General features: G+C 42.4%; 1 protein-coding gene across 6 annotated transcripts in view; it reads left to right on the top strand.

The window, feature by feature from the left end:
- The window catches only part of fynb (FYN proto-oncogene, Src family tyrosine kinase b), a 77,195-nt gene extending 75,423 nt beyond the window's left edge, over positions 1-1,772 (top strand). For all 6 annotated transcript variants that reach the window (XM_042389905.1, XM_042389907.1, XM_042389904.1 and 3 more), the window contains one exon: positions 31-1,772. In XM_042389905.1, the coding sequence (XP_042245839.1) occupies positions 31-239 (209 nt within the window). In that variant the 3' untranslated portion in view covers positions 240-1,772. The remainder of the gene's footprint in view (positions 1-30) is intronic.
- Positions 1,773-13,938: the final 12,166 nt, after the last annotated feature.

Genomic DNA, 13,938 nt, shown 5'->3' with positions numbered 1-13,938 from the left:
TTACTCACCCTCTGTTTGTTTGATTTTCAGGCATGAACAACCGTGAGGTGCTGGAGCAGGTGGAGCGAGGCTACAGGATGCCGTGCCCCCAGGACTGCCCCATCTCCCTGCACGAGCTGATGCTGCAGTGCTGGAAGAAGGACGCCGAGGAGCGGCCCACCTTCGAGTACCTGCAGGCCTTCTTGGAGGACTACTTCACAGCCACCGAGCCTCAGTACCAGCCCGGGGATAACCTCTAAACTCCCCTCCCCTTCCAGACCCTCCCCTCAGTCTCCCTCTCTGCGGGGGTCAGCTTGGCTGGGAACGGGACTGGCCGCCAAACAGTGCTGTTCAAAAAAAAAAAACGGAAAAAAAAAAACTCTGGAGCCTTCCCAGCCAGGTTTTTATTTTAGGGATGTGTACAGCTTCCTCAGCTCAACCCGAGCATTTCAGTTCCACCACCAACCCCCTCAAAAACACAACCCTCAGTCTCCAACATGCCCCCTGGGGTCTGAACTCTGAGAATGCGGCGAATGGGGAAGTTTATATGGAGGGGGGGGGGGATGGAGGGAGTCAATGCAATGAAATACCTGTATTCAATGTAAATAAGAAAGGCTTGTTTTAGTTTATTTGTTTGCTTCCGTTTCAGATTTTATTTTCTCCTGCACAAAAATAATAATAATAATGATAAAAATGATAGAGGTAAAGGAAGAGAACCATTTCACGGACGAGCACCTGATGTGTACGTTTGATTTTCTAGAGATCCAACTGGAAGCCTCCATATATATTTTTTTTTTTTCCATTTTCCATATTGTATAAAAAATTCACCCCCACATTATTGCTTTATTCTTGACTCCTCAGTTCATAGTATTGCAGAGGCTTCTTCAGACGTGCATGACGCAGTCCTCCATCATCAGCCTTTTTTTCTTTTCTTCGCCTTCCTCAGAGCGCTAGCCGTTAGCCTACAACATTCTTTTACAAATGATATACGTCACATTTTGTAAATTACAGCCGAGTGTGTATGGATTTTGAACATATCCCTCCTCGCTTGTAAGATTTTCAGAAAATGTGGGTGGAAATATTTCTGTCTTTCTACCACGAGTGTTTTTATTTTGCTGGAAGAAAGACAGGAGGAGTTAATTTAAGAAGAAGTATGTATGTCTTATCTGAGCTGTCGTTCCCAGGCCTCTCGGCGTCATCACGGTCCTTGTTTTTGGGGAAGTCGGCGTTGACAGCGACATTTTCCTCCTCTCCCTGCACATCTGCGCTCGAGCCTGCTGGGCGCCGACCTGCAGCTCAACCTGGACCACCTCACCTCTTGAGTTATCTTTTATTTTATGTTTTACTGACAAGGTTATATTCTATCAGTATTTGCGTATGTTTTTATTTAACCCTGTCAAAGTGCTCCTTTAAGAGTCAGCTGTACTGTATGTTTAGAGGCCAGTTCATGTTGCAGTTCACTCCATGCAGAATAGAAATGGTTGATTTTGCGATGATGTGACTTTAAAACAGAAACCTTTCTGCATGGGCTGAAATGAACATGAATTGAACCCGGCCCTGCAGCAGGGGTGTGTTTCACACACTGACCCCCTGTGAGATCTGGTCTTAATGCAGATGGTTTCATGGTTCATGGAATCCCCTCATTTTTCAGTTGTACAGCTAAATGGTTTTTAAGTGTCGCTAACTTCCCTCCTTTATATCTTTCATTTCCATTTTTTAACATAACTTGTTTTGTTAATTCAGTGATTTGGCGTTTGAAATTCAGAAAAGAACAATAAACATTTTACACTCTTTCCAAGACACTTATTTTCTACATCCTGTATTGTTTGTGTGCTTAAACAGTTTGGGTGTGTGCATGTTTTTATGTGTGTGATTTTGTGTGTGTGTGTGTGTGTGTGTGTGTGTGTGTGTGTGTGTGTGTGTGTGTGTGTGTGTGTGTGTGTGTGTGTGTGTGTGTTTTTGAGACTTCTTACAGGACACAAATAAAAACTAAAACAGCCAATTAAAAATGTAAAGAAAAGTGAAATAAATGTGGATAATCCATAACAGTGAAATAATAGAAATGGAAGAAAAAACAAGTGGTTGTAGAAACATGATTAGACTGTTAAGTTTGCAGATTCATCAGGCTGCCAATCGGCAACTTGCACTTAAATTGCGTTTGTGCCTCACATAGCTATATTTCTTCATTTAGTTCAATATTATTTTATCAATTAATCCCTAATGTAATTTTCCTATATATTTGTATCAGTGCAATGGACAGTTTAGTGTTACATGATAGTGTAAATGGAGTTGCAACATTTTTCATCTAAAAAGACATTTCCAAAAAAATAGTAATCTGTATAACTGCAATATCAATTTCTGCTAATAATTATCCTCTTTGTAGTTTGTAGTTTGTTTGTCCCTCTGTGTGGATATTTTGAGCGATGGTCAGCACCTCAGTGGAGAAAAGCGCACACGAGCCTTTGATGTCTTAAAGCTGAAAATGTTTATTGAAGTATTTGGCCAAGGAGAACTGAAACATCGAACAATGAAGTCATCTGCAGCTCAGATGTTGTCTCTTTCCGTTCTGCCCCCTGAAAGTCTGAGTCTTAGTCTTTAACCCAAGCAGATCAGCCTACAATATGAAAAATTAGTCTAACTGATTCACTAGTTTCTAAACAAGGAACTGCATTTTACCCGTCAGTTTAGGTCACGTTGCATGGAACTTCAGGTCACTGTCAGCACATTCTGGTTTCACATTCCACCTATCTGTGTTGTCTAGGACAGACTCCTCCGACCTTGGTGACTATGGCAATGCTGATTTACCCTCTATCAGAGAGGTTTCTGCTTTCCCCAAAACATCACAGACAGCTGGAGTCTCAAGGAGAGGAGAAAATGTCCCATTCCTGCTTAAGAATTACAGTGTGACCTAAAGGCCCAGGCTTGACCCAGTGTAACCCAATATGTAACCCCTAAAGATGGAAAATTCCATAACAATCCCCTCTTATTGATCATAAGATCAATACCAATTACCAATTAATCATTAGATTTGCAGACCGTCAGAGTGCATCTACAGAGCAGAAACTACATGTACATTACAGATTCATTCTTTCACACAGGAAACCAAGAGTATATATATATATAAATCAACTATTACATAAAACAAAAGTCATCAAGAATCAATCTTTTGAAACCATAATTCAGTTAAGATCAATACATACAATCAGTAAGTTAGATAAAACCCCTCTTGTGTACCCCCTCAGCACTCCTGTCATGTGACCCATGAGTTCCGTCTTCCGGCCACCAGGGGCAGTTATGAGGCAAATCCTAAAAGAAGGATCCCCTGAAACACCACGGTGTTAAAGGAGGTCATGACAGAGGTCATCGGTCACATGAACCTACAGACAGAGGCCAAGACACTTCCTGCCTCCTTCTAGATGAAACCCTGGCAATTTAAATGGGGTTCACACAAACATACTTGATTACATCAGATCAATAAAATGAATGATTAAACAATCTAGATGAACAACTTCAATCAGAAACAAAATCAATCACAACAATCATCATAATCAATCACATTGTGAAGTCTTCAACCCATGTACTTTACGTACAGTAGAGGGTCACCACCATGGAGAGGTTACTAGCACGTATGACACATGGTGGTGTAGACTTCATCCTCGCGGAGCAATCTTCACTTTCATCAACTATCAATCACAAACATTTCACAATAATCAAGATACAATCATGTCTATGAAAAATATGAGTTGACCAGATCTTAAACAGATTACTAAAATTACTAACTCTACTTGATTACTAGACTTACTTTCTTTATTCAGATCAACAATTACACACACCATCAAAGCAAGAATCATCAAAAGGCTATGTTGAGATGTTGCCTGCAAATAGAAAATGATATGGGTTTTTTTCAATTTTATTCAGTACAAACAAACATACCTCTATTCTATTCAGCTCTCTGTTTAATTTTCACTTAGAATCTTTTAGAAGTGTTTTTTACAGGTTTGAAGTTTCCTCCTCCTCATCTTCCTCCTCCGAAGGAATGTCATCCAGGTCAAGACGCTGAATCCGCTCGTGGAAGCCTGCAAAATCATAATACCTCGTGCCCACATTATTAGAAGCTGTTGTGTCCACAGTTACACGTACCTTTGGTTCAGATTCAGCTGCTGCGATTGTGTTTATGGATGCAAAGTAACCACTCCACAGATAACTATCATCCTCATCAGTTTCATCATTCCCGCTGATCTTACAGCTTTTCAGCTCTCCTGTACCCTCTTGAAAATTAACACCCCACAGTCTACAATCAGGATAATTTTTCAGCTGCTGTTTGGTGAAACACCACAATTCCAGAGGTCTGGTCAAAGATACAGTAGGTGTGAAAGTTACCTTCATTAATCTGGGTGCACCCTGCTCCGTCTTAATTAGGGCTTTATCATGTGCAGTCCACCGCCATTTACCTCGAGAAAAAGTGAAGGGATATGCAACATAACAGTCATTTACTTTACATCTGTCAGTGGGACATTCAAACACAGAGTTCACAGTTCATTTTGCTCGGGAGAGAGCTGGAAACATGTCCATCAGTCTTTTCTAACTCTTTTTCTTCAGACTCTCTCATTGCAACATTGTCAATATGTCTCTCAGTTTTGTCTTGACTTACCGTGCTGCTGAGTCCAAAGGAACTTGTCAATCTGTCTTTACGTTCAGAGCCTGAGAGTTTATGGTCTGCATTTTCTGGAACGTTCTGCAAAAGGCGCCCCCTCTAACAGGACACTGGGTCAATGACACCAGCCGTGCCATGAGCAGGAAAGCCTTCCTGTTCTCCGTCGCCTGGAACAAGAGAGACCCCTGTCTCTCCATTGTCCGGACCACCTTGATCTGCTCCCTGCCAAAGCCCACTAAACAGAAGGGAAAGGAGTAACCGTCCGGTTACTTGCCATGGCTCTGCTCTCCCTCACCAGCGGTTGGGGGAGCCAGTCTGCACCTTGTGGCATGGATCCATTCTGCTCTGCCTTCGACTTTCAGGGCCGTCCTAGTCGTCAGCAACACCTGGTATGGACTTTCCACCTAGGAGACAAAGACACTTTTTCCAGAGATTTGATTAGTACAAAATCACCTTCCTGCAAAGGAGGAATTGGTTCCTCTGATAGTTTGGGGAGCCTGTCAGCCACCAGTAAATGAAACTTTCTCAAAATCTTTTTCACATACTCAATCTTGAACTCATCCGTCCAAAGCAGAGTAGTTTTGTGTGGTGTCAGAGGGGGGCTTGTCCCTGTGGACATTGGTCTCCCCATCAACACCTCATGAGGACTCAGTCCTGTAGTTGCACTTAGTGCGCTTTGAATGGAATACAGCACAATAGGCAGTGCAGCAGGCCATTTCAGCCCTGTGGCCATTACAGTTTTGGTCAATCTCTCTTTGATAGTTGCGGTCATTCTTTCTACTTGACCTGAACTCTGTGGGTGATAAAGAATATGCAACTGCCACTTGAACCCTAAGATATCTGACAATCCCCGAGTGATTTTTGACACAAAAGCTGGACCTCTGTCACTATCTATTCCTTGTGGTACTCCATACCTAGGGATTACATCTATTAACAGACACTTTACAACTGTTCTTGCATCTTCTTTTTTTGTTGCAAAACCCTCCACCCACTTTGAGAACCTATCGGTTATGACTAACAAATATTTGTAGCCTTGACAGTTTGGCATATGTACAAAGTCTATTTGCATATTTACAAAGGGACCTGATGGGGGTTCCAAATGGTCATGCTTCACTGTACTGTTCTTCTTTCTGGTCTGTTGGCATATCATACAACTATCCACAAATGTTTGTGAGACTTGTGTAATGCCTGGTGCAAACCATTGTGAGCGAATAACATCATTCATTACGCCTCTTTTGACATGTGCTGATCCATGTGCAACATGTGCTAGGGCATGTAGGAGAGCTCGAGGGCAAACCAGTGGACCATCAGGGTGGAGCCAGACTCCGCATCAACTGTACAACCTTTACACAACCAAAGGCTTCGCTCCATCAGCGTGATTTTGCATTGTCACAACATCATTAGCGGAAGGTACTGGAATTGGATTTGCAGGTTGTGTGGAGGCACATTGATGTACCATGGAGGAAGAGGAAAGTCAGCCATCGCATGTCCTTGTGAAACAGGATCATTTCCATTCATGCCATGAGCATGAATCATTCCATGAGCAGCACATTTGATAATTGTAAGCTGAGACGGGCGCAAAATAGCATGATGCTCTAGCGGTTTGTCAGAAGATGACACAAAACCTCTCATCTTCCACAATTGGCCAAAATCATGGGCGGCACTGAATGCATATTGCGAGTCAGTGTAGATAGTGGCGACCTTATCAGAAGCAAGAATACAAGCTCTAGTAAGAGCATACAGCTCTGCGGCCCGAGCTGAAGTTCCTGGAGGCAGCACTTTTGCTTCTAGTATTGCCCAGTCATTCACTACTGCATAGCCAGCCAGATGTGTGTTGTAAGATGGTCTGTTAGCTGAACCATCAGTGTAAAGAACCATATCAGAATTAGGTATTGGTGTCTGCAATAGGTCTGACATTGGGGGTGTACACAAGTCAATAGTTGTAATGCAATCATGCTCATCATCTGTGTCAATCAATGGAAGGAGAGTAGCCGGGTTAAACGGAGGTGAGCGCTTTAAAGTTATGTGTGGACTACGAAAAATGATTGCTTCATGGCAGCTGTCATGTGTTGAGTAGCAGATGTGTTCAAGATGTGAAGTACTGCATGTGGGGCGTGTACAACACAGTCATGAGCCAGTACAATGGGAGAAGATTTGTCAATCGTGATGGCAACAGCGGCCACCGCTCTCAAGCAACCTGGCATACCAAGAACCACAGGGGTTAGTCGAGAGGAGTAGTACGCAACTGGATGGTAATGAGACCCATGATTCTGCACGAGAATGCCTGTAGCAAAGCCATCTCGTTCATGTACATGCAGATGGAACGGCTGATGATAGTCCAGCAACCCCAATGCCGGAGCCATGGTGAGAGCATGTTTCAGATCTTGAAAAGCTTTGTGCATGTCCTCAGTCCACTGCACCACGGGAGGAGCTGACTGCAGTGTGGCAGCTCACAAAACAGAGTCCATAGTGGCATACTCAAAAATTCAATGTCTGCAATAGTTAGCCATTCCCAAGAATGAGAGCATTTGCTTCTTGGTCATGGGAGGAGGCATGATAACCAGGAGCTTCAGCCTCTCTGGTGACAAAAGGCGCTGTCCATCCTTCAAAACATGACCAAAGTATGTCACTTCAGACCGACAAAATTGCACATTAGCCAGTGATGCTCTATGATCACACTCAGCTAGTCTCTGCAGGAGCAAGATAGAGTCCATTCGACAAGCTTCTTGTGATGGTGAAGCTATTAGGAGATCATCTGCATACTGCAGGAGAGTGGAGCCTGCTGGCAAGCGGAGGTCATCCAAGTCCCGTTTTACCACTGCTGTGTATACTGTAGGACTCTCGACAAAACCCTGAGGTAATCGTCGCCAAGTGTACTGTCTACCTTTGAATGTGAATGCAAACAGATACTGGCTATCTGGATGCAACGGTAATGAGAAAAAAGCTGAACACAAATCTAAGACTGTGTAGTGTGTAGAGTTGGATGGTAATGAGGCTAAAATCGAATTGGTGTCTGGCACAATTGGAGCTGTAGGTACTACAATGATATTAATAGCCTGCAAATCTTGCACAAAACGACATTCATCTGGGCGATTTGCTTTTGGAATGGGCAAAATGGGTGTGTTGCATGGGCTGGTGGTTTGAACCAACACACCTTGATCCAATAGAGATTGAATGACACCTTCAATACCAGCAATTGACTTGTGAGGCAAATTGTACGGTCTGATCGTTGGTAGCTTAGCATCAGACTTGAGTGTGACTTTATGAGGTGGAGCTGAATTCACAAAACCTACATGGTTTTTATGTTTAGCCCATAAAATGGATGGAACCCCTGAAAGCTCTGTTGGAGGCCCATACTGTGTGGGAGGAGGTGGCTGGTGCAAAACAAATGTGCTCTGTGATAACTGAATGTGCTCACTTAAAGATAACACGTACAACTCCTGACCCAAGTGTGTTATTGTTTGTGTTTGAGAAGCATGTGCAGCTCCTCTCAATGCCTGGCACTGGGCCACCATGCTTCCAAGTTGTTGTGGCTCACAGCCAGGAGTGAATGCTACAGTGATGTGTGGAAATGAATCTTTATCATTAACCATTTTATGCTGTGATTGCTATTGCACATCCCTGTGGACCAACATACAAATGCTGTTCACACTCCAATCCCTCTTGTGTATTCAAAAGCACATTAGCCAATTGTTTATACTGCTCTGAAGGGTTAAATGCTGCTGTACAATGTTAATGTAGGAGAGGCCTCATAGCAGACATCAATGTTGCACATGCTGGGGAGGTTTTAGCAATTTTTTGAATGCTGGATACTGTGAAACTGGAAACCATGTTAAAATCTGGCAATGTCGAACAATACAAACAATCAACAGTGGATTGCAAAAACTGAAAATCCATCTGGTGTGCAATGAATGGTAGCATGTAGTTTACAAAGTGAATCCCGTCCCATGAGATTGATTGGACTTTTATCAGATATCAGAAAGGAATGCTGCACATCTGAACCTTCAACAGTTATTTTAGCTCTCTTTGATAGTGGCTCTGCAATAGGAACACCAGAAATACCTACAGTGGTGACAAAATTAGGTGTTGGTGTACATACATGCTCAGCGGCCTTAATCGTGGAAATTGTAGCCCCGCTGTCTACCAAAATCTCGACTCTACTACAATTAACCTGAACAGGCATCATTGGGTCTTCAGCAGGATTAGTAGAAAGTTGAATTACAGCTCCTTGAATGGGAAATGGTTGCTCTGATCCTGTCCCTCCATGGCCTCCCTATGCTTGATTGTAATATTGTGCATGTTGCACATCAGCAGCCTGTTGAGCTGGGGGTGGGGGGTGGCAAAGCAGGAGGGGCTGCTTGTGTGGGGTCCCCTGTTTGATGACCCTGGTTTGGGTTATTGGACCTGTTCTGACGACGACCACTCCTACACTCCCTAGCCCAATGTCCTGCTTTTCCACATTTATAACAATTTCCTCGTCTTCGTCTGTTATTGTTTCTGTTATGTTGCTGCCCACCTTCCTGTTGTACATACCGTACCATTTGTTCAGGGCTGGAGGCAGGTTTATTGTAAGTGAAAACCTCACTCCTGTGTAGCGCCATTATTTTATTTATTGTTGTCTTCCAATCTTTGGTTTGCCAATCAGTGACCGACAGTTTGTAGGCAGCTGCTACATGTGGCTTCAGATTTTGCAGAAAAGTTGTTACAACAAAAAAATCATTTCCTTCTCGTCCTATTCCTGCATTGCTATCCCACATTCGTGTAAATCTCTGAATAAATTCAGGCACAGACTCATTTGATTCTTGGACACAGTGAATTACTTTTGAGAAGTCATTGCGCTGTCCCGCACACTTTTTTATTGCTGTTTTTGCTTCCTTGTTTAACCAATCAATCAGGGTTTTGGTTGGAGGCCATTGACCATCCTCTGTTATAGCAGGGAAAACAAACTCATCTTTACACAAGTCCCACTCATTCTTGTATGTAAAAGAGATTAGTTGTTGAACATCAGGTATTAGACAGTTATACACAGTGCATACTTGTTTTAACCATATCCAATACTCATCCGGGCTAGTAATTGGATTGGGGTTTTTTCGTGTCATATCCAGTATCTCAGCGGGAGTCCATGGTTTGCAGACAGCTGTGTTGCCAACCATGATTTTTGGAGTATTTATTGAAGATGATGTAGGGGATTTCAAAATGTCAGTCTTCTGTTGTCGTCTTGTTCCTCGCCTTCTAACAACACTGTGTGAGGTATGAGGCCATCTCTGTGTCATTTTGGGTCTGACTACAGGCTCTGTGTCATCACTATGGTCTGTGTCAAACTCCTCCTCCTTGTGTCTGGCTCCTTGGGACTCAATTTCTACCTCACTGTCCCCAGTGCTGTCCTCTGTGTCTGTGTCTGTCTCTCTCCCTTCAGCTATGACAGCTAACTGCCTTTCCTTCCTCTCTTTTCTTTTCTGCGCTTTCTTCTCCTGGTTGAGTAACAAATTAGCTTTCCTTTCTTTTTCTGCAGCTTTCCTAGCTCTTTCTTCGTCGGCTCTGTCTTTCTTTTCCTGCTTAATTCTTTCCCTTTCCATCTCCTCTCTGTCTCTCTCTATGTCTCTCTGTACCTGTTCCCCTCTCTCTCTCTCTCTCTGGCTGCTATCTGTCTGTCCCTATTTTCTGCTTCTGCCTGTACTCTCTGCCCCTCAACAGCTGTGGCTAATAGAAGCAACTCTTCGTCTGTCTTTGTCTGTAGTGAACTAGTTTGGTCAGTCATATTAGCAGCTGAGAAGCAATTTGTATTTGATAGTTGTGGATAAGTTGAAATGACTTTTTTACTTTCTTGTTGCTCTTGCAATGGCACCCCGGCTTCTGCTAAAATGGTCAGCAAAGCTTGTTGAGAGGGAGTTTTCGTTTGGCGTTTGGCCCAACCATACATAATAGCTTTTGAAATGGCCTCAATATTATCACCATGTCGTTGTTTAACTTTCATCATTTCCACAGATCTTGTTTGCAACTTTGCTTCCAACATCGGCATATGACACGCTGTCACACATTTAGCACAGTTCTCCACTGCTGTTCTGAACTCATCAGAAATATACTCTATGCTTTTTTCATCCAATCTCACTCCACATCGCTGATGAGCAACAGTCAACCACACATTCACACAGTCCTTCATGTATCCAAAATTCCAAGATGGGTTACCAGCGTTAGGGTTAACATTGAATTCAGCGATCTGAAGTTTATCTCTATCAAATGCTCCCTCATACGGCCACACACCACTCGTCCACTCATTCATAAGGGAAGAAAATGGAAACACAAAAGTCCATCCTTTCAGTCTACCAACAATTCCAGCCGGCGATTGTGGGGAGAACATTGCTTTGTATTGTGTCTCTGTGGGTGTGTGTTGCGTTTGCTTCAGCATGCTTATCAATGACAGATTGACCTTCCAGTTCTGAATTGCCACTTTTATTTTCTACTGAAACACAGGTAGTCTTCCTCTTATCCTTTGGTGAGTTGATTAATTTGTTTGTAGATTCTGTTCTACTCACTGCTTTGGACGTTTTATTGCCCATTTTCTCACACACACACACATTAAGACATTACACACAAACAGATTTCAACAACATCTTCAGCAGCATCAAAGTTCTTTTCACACTTTTCTCCTTGGTACAGTAGCAGCGGCCTGAAGCCAGATGGACGAAGCAAGCCCTTCACCTTGTGTACACACTTTTAAAACTATCAATGCCTAGACTCCAGGATCTGGAATCCCGAGCCTCAACATTTCTCAAAGGACACAAAGTTTTTGCACTACCCTGAAAACATCTTTTCTCAGGTGGGTCCCTCTGTGTCGAGTGTAGCCCAGAGCTAGCCCAGAAATCAACAGCCACTTTGTAGCACTGCAGGGGTTAGGAGCACTAACCCTCAGCCTTTTTTTTTTCTTCACAACCACACTGCTCTGCAAGCAACTTATCTCAGCCTAATTTAATCAGTTTCAATATCTTTATGTATTAAGATTTTCAACCATCAGCTCCTTTAACTTCTTTTTTTGTTCAATTTCAAACCAATGTCACAGTTAAAGTGACACACAGTTTCTTTATGATTTTGTCAAACACAGACATGGTAAGGCACAATAATAATAAAAATTCTGCACTTACCATGTCTTTGTTCTGTTGAAATCCTTGTTCGTAGACGCCAAATTGTTGTAGATATTTTGAGTGATGCACCTCAGTGGAGAAAAGCACACATGAGCCTTTGATGTCTTAAAGTTGAAAATGTTTATTGAAGTGCTTGGCCAAGGAGAACTGAAACATCGAACATTGAAGTCATCTGCAGTCTGCAAGTCTGAGTCTTAGTCTTTAACCCAAGCAGATCAGCCTACAATATGAAAAATTAGTCTAATTGGTTCACTAGTTTCTATACAAGGAACTGCATTTTACCCATGTCAGTTCAGGTCACGTTACATGGAACTTCAGGTCACTGTCAGCACATTCCACCTATCTGTGTTGTCTAGGAAAGCCTCCCCTGACCTTGGTGACCATGGCAGTGCTGATTTACCCTCTATCAGAGAGGTTTCTGCTTTCCCCAAAACATCACAGACAGCTGGAGTCCCAAGGAGAGGAGAAAATTAAACTCTATGATAGGCCTTTTAGACATTTGGACTTGTAGTAGTAGTAGTACAGAAAGCACGGGTATTACTAATAACATTAACGATGGCTCTGTTCCACAGGTGTCCCAGTAAGCCAGCATGCACAATACCTGGACCTTGGAACTAGATCACCAGTTGTTACTAATGTTATTAATTACACCTGTGCTTTCCCTGCTATGACATCACACATGCCTCTTTGCCAACAAGCCAGGCAGGTAACCAGTGTGTCCAGCAGTCCTATGTGTAACACAGTCAGGAGGTGTGAAGTGAGTGCTACAGGTGATGGGGTGTACCTGTGGAGAAACAGAGGACAGGTGCCAAGTAGACACAGTGCTGAACACTGTGGTCATAATAAAGCCTGGGACAGTGGACAAAAGCAGGAGCAGGCCTGTGTTTTATTTTTCTACTTATGTTTGTGCACTGTAGCTCCTGCTTCCTCCTAGTGAGGAATGCCCATTTCCCTACATACTGCTCTCTCCTCTGACATCCCTCACAGGTTCCCACACAGCCACATTTGTGTGTTTAAACACAAAACCAAGCTGCAGACTGCTGCAGGGAATTAATTAATTCAAACCTTTCTTTATACCGGGTAGGCTATTGAGAGCAAGCTCTCTTTTTCAAGGACACCCTGATTACAATCCAAATAAAAGAAACAATAAGATAAGTAATAAGCAATATATAAACTTAATAAAACATAATATGAAACATTGAGGCAATAAAAGAAATATATGCACATAAAAGTTAAATATCAATTAAAACACAAGCATTCACACTGCCCTGTGTCAGCTAAAAGAGATTTAAAATGATTAAAATGGATTAGCTCATCTAATTTTACTATCTTATGCAAGTTGATCCACTTGTGTGGTGCACAATAGTTAAAAGCCAATTTCCCAGTCTCAGTGCTAACACGTTGATTTTCAAGGACCAAATAGTCTTGGGACCTAGTGCAGTGTGAAATTGAACTAAAATTAATAAGACATGCCAGGTACCCAGGAAGTTTGTCAAAGAGAGTTTTGTATATAAAGAGGATGCAGTGTTGTTCTCTTCTCACTGCCAATGACTGCCACACAACTTTCTCATCAAGAATACAACAATGGGTTTTAAAGCCATCCCCAGTTATGAACCTTAGGGCGTAATGATAGACTGCATCAAGAAGTATAAGAGTAGAAGCAAGAGAGTACATATAATTTACATCACCATAGTCCATAATGGATAAAAAGGTGGATTGAACAAAACATGACGTCATTTCGTCAATATGTTTTTTGAAGTACAGTTTGTCATGTATCCAGAAGCCAAGGTACTTATAAAAGGATACTCTTTCAATCAGTGCCCCATTAAGTGTAGTAATATTTATTTCCATGATACTGTTAGTCAGTTTTTTCTAGAAAATCACATACATTTAGATTTATCTGAGTTTAACAGTAATTTAAGATCAATCAATGTTTGTTGTACCGCACAGAAATCAATATGCATGTTTTGAACAGCCTGGGTGGCAGAGGGCACTACTGTATAGATAATAGTGTCATCTGCTTACAGATGAATTGTACTGTTTGTCACTTTTTCATCTAATTCATTTATGAAAATAGTGAATAAAAGTGGGCCTAAATTGGAGCCCTGTGGCACACCTTTGTTAACACTCCTAAAGCTTGACATATAGCCATCAGCCACAACAACT

Source organism: Thunnus maccoyii, chromosome 17 (genome assembly GCF_910596095.1).
Source record: "Thunnus maccoyii chromosome 17, fThuMac1.1, whole genome shotgun sequence".
NCBI lineage: Eukaryota > Metazoa > Chordata > Actinopteri > Scombriformes > Scombridae > Thunnus > Thunnus maccoyii.
This window is presented reverse-complemented; position numbering and strand designations above follow the sequence as displayed.